The 20,449-nt window shown below is 48.0% G+C and overlaps 1 protein-coding gene across 4 annotated transcripts in view; it reads right to left on the reverse strand.

Annotated features, from left to right (window-relative positions):
- The window catches only part of RFX4 (regulatory factor X4), a 157,452-nt gene that overhangs the window by 92,796 nt on the left and 44,207 nt on the right, over window positions 1-20,449 (reverse strand). For all 4 annotated transcript variants that reach the window (XM_082740566.1, XM_082740565.1, XM_082740564.1 and 1 more), the window contains 2 exons: window positions 18,622-18,682; window positions 5,000-5,123 (listed from right to left, as the gene is read on the reverse strand). In XM_082740566.1, the coding sequence (XP_082596692.1) occupies window positions 5,000-5,123; window positions 18,622-18,682 (185 nt within the window). The remainder of the gene's footprint in view (window positions 1-4,999; window positions 5,124-18,621; window positions 18,683-20,449) is intronic.

Consider the following 20,449-nt stretch of genomic DNA (forward strand, 5'->3'; position numbering starts at 1 on the left):
CTGAATGTCTAAAAGAGTCTGAATTATTGAAAAGAGGCTTGCTCTTATAATCAATAACCCAAAAGCTCTTAAACCTGCCCTGAAACCATCAGGGTCAGGGAAGGAGGCCTGGCCAGAACATGGTAAAACAAAGCAAAGTCACTTTATGTGTGCACACTGCTGAGTTCAGCCTGTCCCATACACTAGCTCCATTTGCGGGGGCTCATCTGAGCATCTCTGAGAGTCGGGGTGTAACAGTCAGTATGCAGTGAGCTAGTCAAAACCCTCTGACACAACTCAGTGGAGGAACAAGAGCGGCCTGGGGGGTAGGTGGTGGAAGGGAGGTCAGCTGCAGAGCCCATCCCTTTAGCCAGTGTGGATGGAGATCCATAGGGTCCCCCAAACCCATGAGCCCAGCAGAGGTCACTAGCAGGAGGAGACCTTGCCGGGCACCAGCTGGTCAGAGTGACTCCCGTTGACTTTCCTCCTTCCGCTCTTCTCCGACATCCCTCTGCCCCGGCTCTGGAGAAGTCGGAGCACAGCGGGAGGGCCCACCGTGCCTCCTGGCACAGAGCAAATCCTGCGCCTCACTCAGGAAGGGAGAGACTCTGACTTCCCTGTCAGATGGAGGTTTTTGTTGTTTGGTTGGTTTTGTTTTTGTCTTTTAAAAGATTTTATTTATCTGTATGACAGAGAGAGAAAGCACAAGCAGGGAGAACAGTAGGCAGGGGGGAGGCAGGCTCCCCACTGAATAGAGAAGCTAATGTGGGGCTCCATCCCAGGACCCTGGGATTATGACCTGAGCTGAAGGCGGATGCTTAACCAATTGAGCCCCCCAGCACCCACAGAAGGAGGTTTTAAAGTGGACCGAATGGGACTTTTTCATAGCTGAGAGGGAGTTTTAATTATCCAACCAAGACCAAAATGATGATTAGATGTTATGGGGTTTCTCTGTGATGTCATCAGAGGACAGAGCGGGAAGGCTCAACAGAGGACTCTGGAGGTGGCCCTTCAGAGTACAGGAACACACAACAAGTTTCCACTGGTACCTGAACAAATTCATCCCTGCTCAGCAAATGGGCTAATGGAAAATGGATACCATGTCTGCTTCATATGGGTCAAACAAATTCACAAGTGTCAAAGGATTTCAGTGTCCTTGTTCATAACATAAGTCATTCAATCTTCAATAAATATCTGAAGATCTATTATGCACCAGGGGCTATTCTGGGAGCTGGGGATTCACAGTGAACAAAAGAGTCCTCATGGAGCTTCCATTCTAGAGGAGGAGGCAAATAAAAAACAAGCAACTGACATATACGTACACATATATATTTTTTAGTTATGTCATATATATGATAGTTATACAGTTATATACAGTCCATAACCAGTATATAACTAGTTATATACACTCTATACTATCTGTAGTATGTAGTGGTAGAATAATAGGCAATGACATGTAGATAACTACCCATGCAACATGTAATACATTAGTTGTAGCATACAGGTAACAGTCGGGACAATGATAAATGCTACTAAGAAAAGCAAAGCATGGGGCGCCTGGGTGGCTCAGTGGGTTAAAGCCTCTGCCTTCCGCTCAGGTCATGATCCCACATCGGGGGGTGGGGGGGGGTCTCTACTCAGCAGGGAGCCTGCTTCCCTTTCTCTCTGCCTGCCTCTCTGCCTACTTGTGATCTCTCTCTCTGTGTCAAATAAATAAATAAAATCTTTAGAAAAGAAAGGAAGAAAAGCATGGTGGGAAACAGAAAAAGCCAGATGAAGGGAGGCCAGTTTTAGATAGCGGCGCCTTTTTCCATTGGTAGAACACGTCACAATTTAAAAAATATTCTCATAGGCGCTCTGTCATTTTATCCCTACAGTAATTTGTCATTTTATCCCTACAGTAACTACTCCCATCTAGAGGTAAGGAAATGGGAGCTCAGAAAATTCCAGTGACTCCAAGCTGGGTCACCTTCTGTGGTGGCCAGCAGAAAAGCAGGCACAAGACCAGCTCGGCTCGAAGCCTCAGCATTCTCTGCGATGCCTAAATTAATTCTGGGACCCAAAATCAATACGGTATTACTGGAAGCCAGGGCTTATGGTGTGTGGCCACCGTGCTGGAAAGAGGATCTCTTTCGGATCGTACTTGGGGCAAAACAGTTGCTGCGCTCTACTCACTTTATCAAGGACGGTAGCCCAGCCAGGCGACCCAGCAGGACAGCCTCGGGGCTGACGCCGGCTTCACTTCAGCCCACTTTGCAAGCTGGGGACGTGGGGGTAGGGTGGGGGGAAGCTGCCACCAGTGACATTTTTCTCTAAACGTGAAGCCCAAGTATTGAACCTTGTCTACTCAGAGTTAAAAGTTCGTAGATGAATCGAAAGTTTGGATGGATCTGTTCAAAGCAAGGCTGCCCAGGATGACAATCCCAGGCTTCACAGAACAACCAATCCCTTTCTGGGGGGGTGGGGGCGGCAGCAGCTGGGAGCCCTCAGGAAGGGCGAGCGTGGCTGGGGCTCCAGCTCGAGGAGTTTAGTGCGGAAACCCTCAGCGGACCCCTTCTGTCCTCTGTGGCTGGAAAGACAGCCCCGGTTCCCAGTACATTTGAAATCAATGTCTAGATACCTGCAAAGAGCTCTTCCATTTGTGTTTTTAATACCACTGGACTATGTCCTTGCTTTTGGAATGAAGATAAGACAGCGTTTGGCTGCCTTTTCAGTGACTATTTTGGAAGCAGCTGACATTATAATTCTTAGAGAGGAAAAGTTATTATTTGGAAAAAGATACTGAAAAGCCATTTGGTGCATAGAGGTCAGCAGGAACTCGGATCAGAGAACAGGGGCAATTTGGTGGAGGTGGTCCGGGAGGAGGAAGGCGGGGGAGGTGAGCTGTGGGAGGTGGTGGAGGGGGAAAGAGGAGGCAGCCAAGCAGAGACGGCTGAGACCACTTGTGGGGAACTGGCAGGGGGAGGCCTCCAGTGTGGTGGGGAGTCTTGAGCTGGGGATACCCGTTCCACAGGACCCTGTCTGGGATTTAAGTCCCTCCTGCAGACTTCGGTCTCCTGAGATCACCGGTGCTTCCTGCGGGCTGTCTGGTGCAAAGCCCAGAGGGCTGTGAGTTTCATCCCTGGCTCACAATGGTTCAGAACAGGGCTGTCCAATAATACCTTGTGTGGTGATGAAGTGTTCTATTTGCACTGCCCAGTAGGACAGTCTCCAGTTACCTGTGGCCAGTGGGCATGTGGAATAGGGCTAGTGTGCCTGAAGGACAGAATTTTTTCTTCTGCTTATGTTAAACAACCGTAGTGGCTACTGTCCTGAACAGCACAGGTGGAGAGAGGTGCTCTGGGCAGAAGGAAGAGTCCCAGGTCAGAGTGACTCAGAGAAGTTAAGGGATAAGTCCAGGACAGTTAGCATTCTGGATCTTTCGGTTCACCCAACCTCTCCCTCCACTGCAGGCCTTATCTGAGCTCTCCACTGGGGCCGCTGCGAGAGGGGGGATGCGAGCGAATGTCCCCGGACCCCAGAGGCGTGACAAAGCTCCAGTTCCCCCTGCATTCTTGGTATGCCCTTCCTTCTCGCACCCACTGAGGTGCTTGCCGACCTCCCTCGACTGTGAGGCTCTCCACAAGTGGGACCCACACTCCATTTCCTCCTGGTCTCCGCAGAACACAGTGCCTGCCATGCAGCCCATCTCGACCCACACCGAAGGAACGCAGAAATGAATGAAAGAAACGGCAAAGTTGGTTTCCCCACTCAACTTTTTAAACAATTATTTGCACGTGGAATGCATCACAAAACCATAGGCCCTCCCCTAAGTCACCATGGAGTACCCTCCCCTTTCCTCAGTGGAGCTAATTCTCAGCCACGTGGCTTTGAACTCTCTGGCAGAGGGGCAGGGGGTGGTTGCTGGCTCAGGCCTGACGCTGCTCTCTGTCCCCTAACCCAGCTGATGACTGATGAAAGGTCACTACTTCTTGCCACTTCAGTCCTTGTTATGGGCGCACTCGGAAACCTAGTGAGGAATCCTGGTGCAAAACACAGGATTTCTTTTGTGTTTCCCCATGTAGAAGTTTTGCTGCATCTGCTCACAAAAAGAGCAGATGCAGCAAAACTTCTACATGGGGAAAGCAGCTAATAAAATAAGGAAGAGTTTGGATGTACCGACTCAAATTAAATTAGGTATTTTAGAGGTATAAAAACATATATATATATTTTTTTAAGATTTTACTTATTTATTTGTTTGTTTACTTAGAGTGGGGGAGGGGCACAGGAGAGGGAAGACAGAGGATCTTAAGCAGACTCTGCACGGAGCACGGAGCCTGACTCACGGTTCGATCTCACAACCCTGACATCATAACCTAAGTCTAAATGAAGAGTCCAATGTTTAACCATCTGAGCCACCCAGGTGCCCCCAAACCTGCATTTCTATCAAACAGACTAAAGATTAGTCTTAGACGAGTGTTCCAGCAGTGCTCCTTGGCCTGTTAAAATGAATGACCAGCGACAAGGAGTTTTTGTGGACATTGCCTGAAGTGTGGAATGTATTTTTATCATGAGATGGACAGACAGCAGCCAGGCTGGCAGTCATGTTACACATAGCATCGCCCCCCACAGAGGATTTTCAGATCCTCAGGCTAACGATGTGAGGCCGTTTTCCGGTTTCCCCAAGGCTTTCCCAGGACAATGCCAAGCAGTCTGCCCGCCCCAGCCTCACTGATACGCACGCAACACGCTGGGGAGTTTAACATTGGCCTCTCGGAGGAAAGAGGCCATTTCCTGCAAATTAAGTACTGAGGAAATTCAAGTTAGGTGTTCGCTTTTTCACTCGAGGACCTGTCCGAATCGTTTGGAGTTTTCAATACTTGGCAATTAGTTCATTTGGTATTCGGCTTGGTTATCACCTTGTTAAGATGTGTTGGTTGCGGCAAAAACCAAAGCAACGAAGATGTCAGCAATGCTTAAGAATGGTGTGTAAGTGACTCAGAACATGGGAAGGAGAGGAGGGCTGGGGAGGCCGACTCACCTTCCCGAAGCTGGCCGCGTTGACAGGCTGCGTGTCGTTCCTCTCACAGAAGTCCAGGTAGTGCACGTACAGGGCACTTCGCGGGATGCAGACCCCCTCCGCGATCTCGTAGTTCTCCTCCAGCCTGTGGACAAACGCTCAGTGAGCAAACCTCAGGCAAGAGGGCACGCGCCTTCTGGTCCTGACCAGGAGAGAACTCTTCCTCCAGATGGGGAAACCGAGGCCCAGGAGGACCAAGTAACCTGCCGGTAGGTTAGCGGGATCAGACTTGTGGTCCCTGTGGGTATGACTTTGGGTCACTTTCGGCTCACATTCCCAGTCCCTCTCTCCTGTGCTGTCACTGGTCAGCCCCATTCTGGGTGGGGCAGGTTCCGAAATGTTCCAAAAATACACAGGAGCTTACAGGCGCCCCGTTCAGCGGAGCTTCGAACCACACACTCCCTTGTGCAGCCTTTTCTGTTGGGGTCCCAGGGTTGGAGCATCTTTGTTAACAAGAGCAGTGCGGTGGGATGGCCTGAGAACACAAATGCTAAAGGAAAAGCCAGACAGCTGGACAGCCAGGGACCCACTGACTGAAGGGAGGTTTTATGACCACAGTGGGGGCTGAACCCATTGGTCTCTTTGGGATCATTGTGATTCCATGCCCATCACCTTCTCAATGAGTACAGTGTAACGGCCCAGGGTGAGGGCTTCCTACAGGGGCTCAGACCCCAGTGTGGTCACCTGCTCGCTTGATGACCTTGAGCAAGTTATTTAACCTCAGACCTCAGTTTCCTTTTGGAGGTGCTGCCTGTGATCACCTTAGATCACATATCAATCAGATGTGACGTGTGACCTGAGCCAGCACCGTGAGAAACGTGATCAACACTTCGATGTCGGACCTCATCATCCTCCACTTTTCCTCTCCATAAAACCTCTCTGGGTACCTACACGTCCAGAATCTGTGCTAGATCTTGGGCACATAAAAGTAAACTAGGTAGAGTTTGTTATTTTTCCCCCTCCTCCTTAACACAAACACCAGAGTGGAGGCATCAGAAAGAATCCTGCCCCCTTTGTCACAGACAGCTTGGAAGATTGAACACTTCTTCCGATAGAGCTGCTGGGGTACGTGACAACTGGGGGACTTCTCTTTGGGCTTGCCGAATCCACAGCCTGGGGCACACGCTGCTCAATTAACTCAAGAGAAAATATTTCTCTTTTGATCACAGATTGGATTTTAGGAAACAGCCCAAAGTCACTTGGAACCAAGTTGGAGGGATAAAGTGGTTGGAAGAATGCTTTCATCCCAAACAGTTTGGGGAGGGGAAGGAGCAAAAATAAGGCGTGATCCTAAAGCAGTGAAACAAATATCCTCAAATGGCTTCTAGCTTCTCCGGGAGCACTGGCCAAAGAAAGGGTCCAGCACTGTCGTAACTATGAAGTGCAGCGAGGACGCAGCCTCCCGAGGGACCCACTTGAAAAGGCAGCACTCGCTTGGCTCATTCTGACACGCGGTTGAAAGAGAATCAATTCAATCATTTCATATCCAGACCCTACGGATGAGTTCAACCCCAGCCATGCTCAGATGAATGAAGAATCCTGGTGCGGAGTGGTCTCACCCACTCCCCTCTCTCTGGGAAGGGGGATGCTGAGTAACTCCTGACCGTTTTTAGAAGCGTTCCAGGAAACAGTTTGTGCGGTCCTTTCTGTGTGACCTAATTCCTGGAGACTGGCACGGTGTCTGAGTCACTCCTGCATCCCCGAAGGCCAGCATAGACCTTGGCACACAGCAGGTGCTCCATAAGTGTTTGATGGCTAGATCGCTGCCGTCATGCATTCATTCCACAAATACTTACTGATCTAGCTCCTGCCAAGTGCTGGGGAGGCCGTGGGGAGCAAGACCGTCCTTGTTTGCATACAAAGAGCAGATTACTGGTGGGCAGATGGATAAAGACACAAATAATATTTAATTCAACAAGTGTTTATTGAGTTCCAGGTGGTGGTTTAGATATTGAGGAAATAGCAGTGAACAAAACAAAGGCCCTGTCCTGAAAGGGCTTCCATTCTAGTACACGTATCCCCAACATCGTAAATCAGAACTCCAAATGTGGTTCCCTGTGGGGAAAGGCTTTCATACAGAGATTACATTTCGTAGGACTGTCCTAAGTTTCAGGTCAGCTACGAATGGGAATCAGCCTTCTAGCTTAGCCTGGACCCCTGCATGCCATGCGCAGCATTGTTTCTCACTAAAAGTGAGCTCAGAGGTCCAGAGAACCAGCTTATGCACAAACCTGTGTGGGCCATCTGAATCCGACGGTCTCACAGACATGCCTTGTTTGACCTGAAAACAGCCTTGGCCCAAGGACACTTCATATAAGAATCTAACTTCCTTTGAAAAGGCTGAGATCTGGCAACACTGAGCCCATATTCCCGCATGACCAATAACAGGCCAGAGGTATGTGTGCCCTCAAGTTGGGCAGAGTCCCCACTCCTCCCTCCTTTTCTGACACCTATTTTCTGTTCCGCGTCTGGCTCCTGTAGGCTCTTATGTCGACATGAGGCACGACCCAGGCCCTAGCTCACTTTGCAGCCTATCTGCAGAGGGTACCGCACAGAGATAGGAATCCTTAAGCACAGCAGGAGCGGTGGACGGTGGAAGATGCTGTAAAGGTTCGTGGATGGACTGGGATTGAACCTTGTGACAACCAGGACGGTTAGCATCTCTTGCTCTCTTCAAAGGATGCCAGGCACTGGGTATCTGGTATCTCTTTCCATCCTCACAAAAACCATTTGAAGTAGGCAAAACTGAGGCTCAGGGAGTGGAACTCATGTGCCTGTGGTCAACAGCCGGTCAGTGGGACAGTCTTACTCTGTGGGACAGCATCCTTGCTCTGGTGGATGGAGGGGTTCCAGGCGAGGAGAACAGGGGGGATGAGGACACACCGACACGCGCTTTGGATGATGAAGGCAACGGTATGAGCAGAGAACGGGCTTGCAGAGGAACCTCTGAAAACACGAAACCATGGGGGAGGGGGTATGGAGAATTCTTTGGTGCCCGCAAGAGAATAGGGCCTGGCACAGGAGTCTGGCAGTCCTTGGAGTTTAAGAGTTACACAAAAGTGTTATTTTCGGGGGGTGGTGAAGCAGAACTCAGAGAACTGAAAAAATAAAGACTCAGAGGAGGGAAGAGCAGAGTGTTTCTGGGATGCTGCAGAAGTCATCACTGTGTCATCAGTAACAAGAGTCACTAATATTAATTTAAAGCTTAATGTCATCTGTTAAGCAGCAACGGGCTGACTGTAAGAGAATATAACAATCAACACAAAAAACACCCAAGTCTCGTAGGTTCCATCTCAGACTCCTGAGAGTCCTACTGAGCAACTTCCTTTGCAAGCTTTGATTTCAACTCTCTGGACTATGGGGGAACATTTTCCAGACCAACACACACACACACACACACACACACACACACAACTTGGGCAGCTGCAACTTTGTGCAGGACAAGCTGTGGGGAGGAGAAAAGTATCCCTTTTTGCTCATCCTCGCTAACAATTTCCTAAAATTAATTTTGGCCAGAAAAATCCATGGGTACATTCAACACGCATGCATTTCAAGCCATTCAGAGCTCATCTTATGAAAGGCATGTGATCCTTTAAAATGACAGGGGCCAGTTACATTTTCTTCAGCATATTGTGGCCTGATCAGATTCATTCTTTGGAAAGGTCACGATGGTGCCATGATGGTGGGAGGCCACGGGTGATTAGTGAGGCCTGGCACATCCATGGCGGCTGACTAGTAGTATCTGTTGAATGAATGAATGAACAAATGAGACCAGTTAAGAGCTGCTCCAAGAGATAGAGCGAGGAGTGGAGTGAAGGAGTGGCCGTGGGGGCAGAGACAGCATTTAGGCTGTGGCTGCCAGATGTGAGGTGGATGGGAGAAACCAAGGCATGCTCTGGGGTTCCTGGCTGGGCCAACTGCATGGCTGGGGGCCCCGTTCCTCATGACTAAGGGGCCGTTCCTCATGACTAAAGACTGCAAGGGAGTTATGGAGGGCAGGCATGATGTGGTATGAAAAAGCACAGGCTCCCAGGTAAATTCCTGAGTCCCTTTCCCATTAGCTATTTTATTTAGCCCCCCCCCCATGCCTCAGTTTCTACTGGACATTCCTGTGGCTTGTTTGCTCACTCAGTAAGGCCAACTGATCAGCATTAAGATGGAAGACCAAGGTTAAAAAGTATCCCATTAAATACACCCATAGCAGCAACAAACTATTTGAATCCATATGGGTCCAAGTCACATTCACACAGGCTGAGTTAATTAAGCAGTTACCTGTCAGAGGCCAGAGCCTTCTAAAGAAGAACGTTTCTACGCACGTTTTATTCCTCAAGGTATCCAGGTGGCTTATGACTATGAAGCATTTTAATAAGCTCTGTGACTGAATAGTTGTAACTGGCATTCAGGGTGACTTCGATGCTTGATGAGTTTCCACAGAAAGAGCGTCATGATACCTTTCCCCAAACCTCCTTACGAAGTCCAGAGGTCCGCATGTGTACTCAAGTTGCTAATTGGAATGTCCGCTTCGCTGACCAAGGCACCGCAGAAAGAAAGGCAGTTAATTATTTCTCTTCATATCTGATGAAATCTCCCCTTTTCCTCCTCACTTGTGGAGGACATCATTAGTCTGACATGGTGAACAATACTCCATTATACCTGGATATTTTTAATGATCACCAAAAAATTCCCCACGTCTTCCATTTTCTGATCTTCTATTTAATAACGCGATCATATTTGAATCGAGCCAATCCTATTATGCGGAGATAATGAACTCCGTCCAGGAGCCAGCAGCAGTCATTATCTGCAATACACAGTTTGAGGAAGACCTCCTCACGAGGTTTGGGGGCGCGGGGCGCGGGAGGAGGCTCTGTGTCCGCGCTGGCAGTGAACATCTCCGCACCAGCACACCGGCCCTGCCCATCGCCTGAGCAACCTGTTCTCTTCTAGGCACACCTGAGCATTCAGTTCCAAGTCTCCTCTCCCCAGGTCCTTGCAGACATGTCTGTAACAAAGTCCTCCTCTTCCATTTTCCCAGAAGATCAGACAGCAGGGTTTTTTTTTTGTTTTTTTTTTTTTAAAAACTTCATTGGACATAGTAACTTATTACTGAGGCTTTCAGAGTTGTCCGAGACTTCAAAATCTGTGAAAACACGCTTGCTAAGCGATCAGAGGCCAGATGGTGATCCAAACCCAGCTGTGTCTTCCCTCTGCCTCTGTGAAGTCCTAACTCCTTCCCTTGGCATCTAAGACCCCCACATCGGACCCCTGACTACTTCTCCAGGCTTCCGCCGACCCACTCCTCTGCACACACACTTGGCTCCAGCCAATGGGTCCACGGCCCAGCTCGGATTCCTCTCTCCTGACGCCGTGTTTGATGCCCACCCAGCCCCCGAGGACGGCCTCTTCACCGGTTCTTCCTCCTCGCCTGATTCCCTAATTCGTGCGCTCTGTAACGTGCAGGGCGCTGCGGCACCCAGCCCCATGCGTGGTGCACAGCGTGTGGACAGGAGGCCCGGCCTCTGTATAGCTCTCCCTGCCTGTTGGGCCTCTCCATGGCCCTTGGATCCTTCTGCGGCTCCCGCCGCCTTCGCTGAGCAGCAGCACTGGGTTCCGAGGTGGGTTCCCAGGTGGCACTGGCTGGGTTTATATCCCGCCTCCACCGCTCGCAAGCGCCACGGTCTCGGCGGTGCTGCTCGAACTCTCAGATTCTTGCCTCCTTCTTTGGTAAAATGACCCAAATGATTTCCCCAAGGCCGCAGAGGGATTCAACGAGAATCCCCGCACAGCCAACAGCCCGCCGGCCGGCAGAGAGGAACCCAGGTTAGGACACCTGCCCATGTTATTCTAGGTTAAGGCGGAAGATTCCCGGAATGTTTCACGTCTTGGAGTGAGAGTCCTGCGAAGGCAGGAACCAAACCGAACCCCTGTTTATGTTAGCAGAGTTCCTAGCCCTGAACACAGGCAGTCAATACTTCAGAAGGAAGAACAGAGGCGGTGGCAAGGAAGGAAAACAGATTTTTGTACAGATCAGAAGAGCTTTGTTTTTCTCTGTTGTTGTTGGTTTTTTTTTTTTAATCTTAAAACCTAGGTGATTAAAGAAAAACCCTGATTCATATGAACGTATTTATATTTTCCAGTGCCTACAGTATGCCAGGCATAGTTACGTTTTCTATAGCTACTGGCGCAAGGTGGGTAACATTATCTCCATCACATGGAGGAGGGGAGGGACTTGCCCAAAGTTGTTGTGCTGGGAAAAGCTAGGCTTGCAGTTTGAACTTCTAAAGCCCTCACTATGCTATGGCCTGACATTCATGGTGGGGTCAGTGAGCCAGCACACATTTATTGAGCACCTACTATGTGCCAGGCTGTAGAAGACAGCATTGAACACCAATACACAATTCCCGCCATTGCCTTTAGGAAGCCAATGGTTGATCCGAAGAAGATGGGAACCAAAGAGAGAACAGCACCAGACAATAACTACATACGAAATAGGGGGCTCTGGCTCCGACCAGATGTGAGGCTGATAGTATAAAAAGCCCAAACAAACAAACAAAACCGATCCATTTTATCCAATAGCACTTAAGTCCACGATTTGCTCCTGGGTAGACACACCAACCAGACACCCGCATTGAGGTGGCTCTGGTAATTGTCCCAGGACCTCAGCTGACTCTGCTTCCCCTTCAGGGGCCTTCTTGGGAGTCAGGCATTCCCCTACTCGGATGGAGTGAGACTGTGACCCTCTGCTGCATACAGCTGCCAGCTTGGTTTCCTCCTCTTTAAACAGGGCTCACAGTCCTGCTGACTCTACAGGGTTCTCACAAGGAACAAGAGAGCTCAACTGGTGATGCCACCTGGTGCAAGCTCACTTGAGCTGTAGGTCTGGCTGACGGGGAGCAACGGACTGACTCAGGGACTTAGCGCTGCCATTGTAATTATGGAATTGGAATTGGATCAGAACCTCCAGGAATTGAGGCTCCTCCATAACCTGTGATTGGCCGATTGGCCTATAAACTGCTGGGTTGGTATTCCAGAAAGGCCTGGGATTAGCCAGGTTCTAGAATCCTTATGTTCATTTTTTTGGTTTAAGTCGCTCCCCCCACTTTTTTTTTTTTTTCCTGGACAAAAATTCAGCATCATCTAACAGTACCGTGTCACAGTTCTGCACTGTTGCTGATGCTTCTTTCGGGGCCGGCCTGGGGGAGGGCAGCCCAGAGCTCTGGGGGGCACCCCTGGCAGCTGAGGTGATTTGGGCACCATTCTCCACCACGAGCCATCCCCCCTCTTGATATTCTCTTTCCATCCCTTCCCTGTCTCTACGCATCTCTCCTTCACCCTCATGAACACCTGTGGGAGTGTTTGCCATGTTGGGGTCAAGAAGTGGGAGTGGTCGGGACACACAGGGAAACGTTAGTGGGACTACAGAACTGCCCGCTCAAATGCCTTTACTGTATTATATTTTAACCACAGCACAAAATACTAAAAAAAAAAAAAAAAAAAAAAAGACTCCTAGCGCCACACCACACCTTCTCATGCTCTGAGTCCCACCCCTCATGGGGCGCTGACCTCGTCTCTCCATCGGCAGCAGAGGACGCCACCCCACCTCCTGGCATTACCTAACAGCTCTGGCTGTGTCTGACCTAAAAACGTTTGGCCTGCCTTTCCAGAACCAGGTGGGGGAACTCCTATGATGGAAGCAAATAAGATCATGTCACTGTTGAGTAAGGGATCAAGTCAGAGAGGGGTACAAAACGTCAGGCGTCGGTCACACTCAATGACTCTGGTTTAGGAGCTGTGATCTGGTGTAAAACTTCAACACGCTTCTTTGGAACAGCACGAAGCCCAGCGTTCTACCTCTGGCCCCCAAGAGCATTTTAAAGGGAAACACAAAATTTATTTTGTTTTGTATTAATTTGTATTGTTTAATTTATTAATCTATATTATATTATATATATTATTACATAATAATATACATATAATAAATTCTTAATTTATATTGTTTCATATTAATTTGAACTATTGAAAGGCTGTCAATCACCCAAGACTTCATTTTAGTTTTTTCAAAAGAAAAGGAAAAAAATGCTCCCCAACAAAGTGACAGTTTGGTCTTCTACCGTCTTCCATTGGGGAAGAACCTCCCTCCCTCTGTGACCTGCTGAAAGGGAGGATGTCTCAAACACTGATTGGCGCCCATAGGCGACAGGGAGGTGTGTGAGAGGGCAGGGCTGTGCAGGGGGGGACATGTGCCGGCAGCGAGCGGGCCAGGATAGAGGAACAGGCTGCTTTCCATTCCCAAATCCTCTGCTTGAATAGAGGTTATTGTGCGGCCAGGTCTCCAGCAGCGCTCACCCTCCCCAGCGGCTTGGGCTTTACTAACCCTCGTGACCAAGGATGCTGGAAAGTGTTCGGCAGAAGGCATTTGACAATATTTGCCTGTTTTCTGCTGGGAGCTGCCTCCAGATCACGTGGCCCCAATTATTTGAGGCTGCTTGGCCACTGTATTATTGGTTCTTAGAGGGGGGGTGGTCTCGAGGGTGATGGTGAGGGGCCTCGTGGCAAGGAGGGAGAAGGTGGGGAAGCAAATAGCCCCTACCCCAATTCCCAAAACAAGCCAAGCGTCCCAAGAGAGCTCAGCACAGTCGGGCCTCCTTGGCAAGGAAACCAATGTCCTTTTCTGGGCCTGCGGTCCTGAGGGGCTGCACACTGCCACTGCAGAGAGGGGATGGCGTGAAGCATGCACGTGCCTCGGAGAATGAGATGCAATGGTGTAGAGCTAGGGTCCTACTTCTTTATTATTTTTCTTTAGAGAGAGAAAGAGTGGGATAGGGGGAGGGGCAGAGAGAGAGGGAAAGAGAGAGAATCCCACGCAGGCTCCAAGCCCAGCGCAGACCCTGATGCAGGGCTGAATCTCACACCCCGGAGATCATGATCTAAGCCAAAATCAAGAGTCAGACACTTAACCGACTGAGCCAGCCAGGTGCCCCCCGCCACTCTTTTTTTCTAAGTATTTTGTATGGTGGGTGAAGATACAAAATGGCAAAACCATTTGAGAGGGCAAATTTTATTCCCATTAATATTTTCTGAGAACCCAACTCTTCTACTTCTTGACCTCAACATGGAGAACATTCCCGCAGGTGGGCAAGGGGGCAGGTATGCGAGGTTCCCAGCAGCGCTGTTTGTAAGGGCGCAGATGAGATGTGGACACAACCTAGATGCCCATCAAAAGGCAAGTGGCGAAATCCATGGAATCGGGCGCAGCGGTTACAATGGGGCTGCTCTTTACCGACTGACACGGGGATGGCTTCGGGACCTTCCAGTGAGGAAAGAGCAAGCCAAGCCATGGGTCAATACAGTGTAGAAGCGTATTTTTAGTGCAATATGTCTGCGTTCCTTTCAGAAAGGAAGAAATACGAAATCCTAAAAATCAGAATTTGGAAACTTGTGTTGGTACACAGACACGTAAACGTGTCAACAAGGACAGTAAACACACAAGCACACTTCTCACTGGTGACAGGGCTGCTCTGGGGGAAGAGGCAGGAACTACAACCAAGTTAGCCTCATAAACGATATTTCCGTTTTTAAAAGAGGAAATATATCCCTCGTGTACATTAAATAAAATAAAATAGAAGCAAAAATAAGTATTGAATTTGTATCTTGTCTTTTTCTACAATGTTAACAAAAGAAAGAGAAGAAAGTCAGACAAGGGAAGAGGGGGAAAATTCATGAACACAGATTTAGCTCTGAACTCGCTGGCGCCCAGAGCAGGAAGGGTACGCGGGCTGAATGATACCATTTTCCCTTGCGAAATGGAGGGTGCGTCCAGTTCCTTTTCAAAGACAAAGTATTTGCGCTGAAACTACATTCTCAAAATTTTGCTCAAGTGCAACTTTACATATAGGAGGTCACGTGTCTTCCACTACAGTCTGAAGCACGACTCTGTTTTTATTTAAGAGAAATTCTGGGGGTGCCTGGGTGGCTCAGTGGGTTAAGCTGCTGCCTTCGGCTCAGGTCATGATCTCAAGGTCCTGGGATCGAGTCCCACATCAGGCTCTCTGCTCAGCAGGGGGTCTGCTTCCCTTCCTCTCTCTCTGCCTGCTTCTCTGCCTACTTGTAATCTCTGTCTGTCAAATAAATAAATAAAATCTTTAAAAAAAAAAAAAGAGAGAGAGAGAAATTCTGGCTGATGGGTATTAAGGACGGCCTATGCTGTGATGAACACTTGGTGTTTCATGTAACTAATGAATCCTTGAACACTGTATCAAAAACGGACGATGTACTATATGTTGGCTAACTGAACATCATTTAAAAAAAATTTTAAATAAAAGAAAATTTTAAAAGAGAAATACTGGGGCGCCTGGGGGGCTCAATTGGTTGGGCGCCCAGCTTTTGGTTTTGGCTCAAGTCATGATCTCTGGATTGTGGGATTGAGCCCCACGGCGGGCTCCTTATTTAGCATGGAGTCTGCCTGGGATTTTTTCTCTCCCTCTGCCCCTCCCCCCAACTCAATAAACAAACAAGTAAATAAAATCTTTTAAAAATAGAGTCTTTCCTGCTGTTCACAGATCCTCCCCCCTGACTCCCTCTCCCTATCTTTATCTCTCTCCTATCTCTTGCTGTGTCCCACGCTGGCTGCTTCCTATGGTTCCTTGAACAAGCTGGGCCTGCCTCCCATCCTGGAGGGAGTGGCAGACACTGTGGTGTGTGCCCAGGTTACTCCTGAGGACTGAGGCATCCTTCCTCACTGCTGGGAGGTTGGTACTGAGCCTGAATCTGTCCCAGGGAGTTGTCCTCAGCAGAATGTGAAGAACACTGACTTGTCCAAAGCTTCACCCTCCTCCCAGGGAACCGCTGACATCCAGTGATGGGCAAGGTGGGGAGGAGGTAAAGACCTGGATCCATTGCCTAGATTCTGGTCTCTCTGAAGGGCCAGCCCAGCCTCAGAAGTCCCTTAGAGATTGCTGAAGGCTCTGCCACAGCCTCCTGTTAAGCTGACACCCCCCAGCCCCACCTACCCTAGAGTCCCTCACACCCCCACGTGTCGATACTGGGGGCACACCAGAATAAAACACCCAGAGACCTGCAGAGAGCAGGTCTCTGCTCAGACTGCCTCTGGGAAAGCCCGACCTACAATAGTACAGCCTTTTTAGAAGCTGTTCCCTCTGCCTAGAATGTTCCCCAACCCTGATTCTCACATTGTCATGTTGTCAGTGAGGACTTCTTGTCATGCAAGTGTCCACTTAAATGTCACCTCCTCTGGGAAGCTTTCCCTCACCACTCCACCTAAAATACCCTCTGAGACACTACCCTGTCAGCCGATTCAAATTCTCCGCACAGCCCCTGTCAGCATCTAATGTATTCCTTGTTTCTTTATCATTAACAGGATACTTCTACATCATTATAAATTCACCTCCCCTCGGTCCCTATTCCTGGGCTGTCTGATTCACTGATACATTATCAGAGCCTAGAAACAGGGTGTGGCAAATAGAAGGTGCTTGACCAACATTTCCTGAATTAGTGACTAAAATTCTGTCTTCTACATAGAAAGAGAACTGGAGAGCAATTTGATGTTCTTCAAACAACTTGATGTCTTTTGATAATAATAAAACAAAAATTGCCAAATTCTCAAATCTGATTTGGCCTTGAAATTAAAAGTTACTTTTTAAAAAAATCTCCTGCCTGACTTTGTGAATTGGAAGATGTCATTTCTTCTGGAATCATCTATGTGACCCTTTACGTAGAAACAGATATTAGGGAGGGTAGGAGTGAACCGCCGGTGCCTACAGCAGGAAGGAGAGAAGCCCTGACCCCAGGATGCCCAGGCGACTCAGAAGGGAGGATATGTCGCGAAGTCGGATCTGACGTCAGACACTTCAAGCACTTCGTCTGCATGAATTCGTTCCCTCTTGACGATTCTCCCTAGGAGTTAGACACCACTGCTCTCCTCATTTCACAGGTGAGCAGACTGAGGCACAGGGAGGTTAAGGACCTTGTCCAAGGTTCCCCAGCTGAGGAGAGGCACAGCGGGACATTCATTCTGGCAGTCGGACTTAAGATGTGGCACTGTCTACCACCTCACGATTGCCAGGCAGATGTCGAGAATCCTAGAGAAATAGGCACGAATAATGGTGATTTTCTTTTGCTCCCATTCACGTCGTTTATTCTGAAACATGCGCCGTGTTCAGGTTATTTAAGTCAGGGTGTCTGCTGGTGCCTTGCATTTCTAGAAACTCCCGTGCCCTAATTCCTTCGTATGGATGCCTCATTAGATGTCCTGGCATTATGGGAATTTGTGTGATCATAATTTAGGGGGAAGGGTTCAGGCAGAGGTGTGACCAGGGAATAGAGTAGAATTTTAAAGAAAACCCAAAGCAGCAAATGCAACAAGGAAAAGAATATAGGGACAAAACGATGGAAACAAGCCAAAGTCTGGAAATCAAGCTCCTGCAAACAACCTTACTCTCCTGGCAGCCAAGCGAGCCGAATGTGGAGACCCTCGTTAGGGAAGATTGAGTTACGCTCCTGCACGCTTTCCCCCAATGCTGTCTTCCCCCCACCTGTGCGTGGATTAATCAAGAGAATCTAATGCGATGTGCTCATTAAAGCCCACCTGCTTCCTCTTCTCATTTGTTCTCTCCTCTCTATCCTTCCCGAATCTTCTCTTCCTTTCTTCCAAAGCAGGGGCTTTGCAGTTAGAGAGACCCAGCCAGGTTCTTGCCTTTGCCCCTTCATGGCTCTGTGTAGATTTAGGCAAATGACTTAACTGTCTAAGCTTTATTTTCCTCATCTGTGAAATGGGCACAACAATATCAACTTCAGAGAACCGTGAGACTGAGACCAGGCACAAGGCGCGTATTGGAAGCTCCTCGCATGGAGTCTGGCACATACTAGGTCTTCGTGCCTTCCCTTCCCCAGTCCTTCCTCCCTCTCCTTCCTTCCTTAATCTCCTCAGGTTTGCTGGGCTGGGCTGCCAGTGGAAATAACAGCCTTAACAGAAACGATGTTTGGGGGGAAAGCTACAACACGATCTAAGTGAGCCTCTTACAGGAGAATTGATCTGTAAACCTCAAACGTGAGAGCAGCCACTCAAACAACATCCGTTAGGTGTTGACCAAGTCCAGGAATTCCAGATACCGAAAGGAAAGCCACTGAAGTAGGTAAGGCTTGTTCCTGTTATTAATGTTAAAATAATTGTATTATAGTTGCAATTAAATATGAACCCATGAAGGACTCTTTGGTAGGGGTGAACAGACCTATGTTTCTGTAATTTGCTGCAACGTTGTTAATTGTAACAACTCATTCCAGAAAGTCAGTGAGCAACACCCTTGGGGGATCCAGCCCTTGCCAGGGTCTTGATGACGGGACACAAAATCTCCCCCAAAATATAACAAATATGGAAATCCGAATCTCTAGGCAGGATCTAAGTTGAGTATTTTATACAGAGTCGCAAATCAAACTGATTGCATGTGAGCTGCGGGATATCAAGTTCTCAGGACAATATCAGACCTCCCAGTGACACCCTGCTCCGCGGGTAGGAAGTGACAGTTGCGCGAGGGCCCCATCAAGAGAGGACTTGCTGAAAATGAACTTACCATTGCAGAGTAGCAGGAGTGGAGTGGGGCTTGGATGCTCTATTGTTTTCTTTTTCCTCATCTGTTAAAGGAAAGAAAAAGGAGTGACCTTCAGCAGGGAAAGTACTCTCCCAAGCAGCCCACGGCGCCCAAGGGTTTGAAGAAAACTCAAAAGCTGATGCTCTGAAAGCAGTGACAGTTGGGCTCTTCCCACATGTTAGATATCTTCTTGAATAAGGACAAAGGGAAACTGACTTATACAGAAAACTCTTAGAGTACCTGGCATTTTTAATTTGATGAAATTCGTCAGAGTTGAAGAGCTGTCTCTATCACTGAGCAATATGACTGTGTTCACCCAATATACTATTTTTCCAACTGCAGCTGGATGCCTGGACTCTATGATTCAGACCCTAAGAACTCACCATTTGCTCCTGCTAGCCCCACGGAGAAGTATGGGGTAAGGGAGGGGAAGTCAGTGCCCAGGAGACTCGGGATAGCAAGATCACAGAGCGGCACCAGCTGACTTCTCTGTAAAGGGCCAGATACTAAATATGTTAGGGTTTGGGGGCCAAGAGGCAAAATCAAAACTACCATGTCATATTTATATAACAAGGGTAGACAAATTTCCACAAAGTTTTTATTGATAAAATTCAAAACAAAATAATAGCTAGCAATTGAGTACAGTTTTTGTAATATGTCTACTAATAAGAATAAATGAGATTGCTTTGGGGGAGGAGGTTAACATTTTTCTAAACTGGGGTTTAAAGTTCATATTCTCTACCATTGAGCAGATTACAAATATTCATCTATAAAAGCCATTCTTGGCTTACAGCCCTATGAAAACAGGCATCAGGCCAGGCCTGAATAACAGATCCAACTTTGCGTCTAAAAAGAACCCTCATAATTTCATCGTGGATTAGCTGAGAAATACATATAACAACCCTCATCTGATTCCTGATAAAGCCTATTTATAGAAATAGTCAACATAAAATTTCTTGGTCCACAAAATTTGACCCAAGAAGACCAGTATGGATTATAATCTCAAGAGAAAATTAGTGATGTCAAAGCCTACAACTACAGTCAACTAAATTTATAAAGAACATGTAAAATGGTCAGTGAAATAAATCTCTGGCATAAATTTTATATGGAAAAGGATCCGTACCCAGAGAAAAGATGTCAATGAAACAAAAATGAAAGTGGACGAAAGTGAAGTATGCTTAGTGAAAAGAAATTTTTAAATGAATTAGCCTAATAGAGTTCAGAAAATATTTTCTTGATGAAAATTTATCAAGATTGGTATAAATCTGACAATGGAATACTACGCAGCCATCAAGAGAAACGAAATCTTGCCATTTGCAACGACGTGGATGGAGCCAGAGGGTATTACGCTGAGTGAAATAAGTGAATCAGAGAAAGATAATTATCATATGCTCTCTCTAATATGAGGAATTTGAGAGGCAGGGCGGGGGGTCGTGGAAAGGGGGAATGAAATAAGATGGGATCAGGAGGGAGACAAACCATAAAAGACTCTTAATCTCACAAAACAAACTGAGGGTTGCTGGGGGGAGGGGATAAGGAGAGGGTGGCTGGGTGATGGACACTGGGGAGGGTATGTGCTATGGTGAGTGCTGTGAAGTGTGTAAGCCTGATGATCCACAGACCTGTACCCCTGGGGCAAATATACATTATATGTTAATAAAAATAATTTAAAAATAAAAAATTAAAAAACAAAAAGATTGGTATAATTCTGATTAATTAGTATCTGTGGCAGATACTGCGGCTGCTTATTCAACCATTGTACATACTCAGCTTCTTGCTCATTCACAGAACCGCAGTGTAGAGGGAACCA

Source organism: Mustela nivalis (genome assembly GCF_964662115.1).
Source record: "Mustela nivalis genome assembly, chromosome: 7".
In the NCBI taxonomy this organism is placed as follows: domain Eukaryota; kingdom Metazoa; phylum Chordata; class Mammalia; order Carnivora; family Mustelidae; genus Mustela; species Mustela nivalis.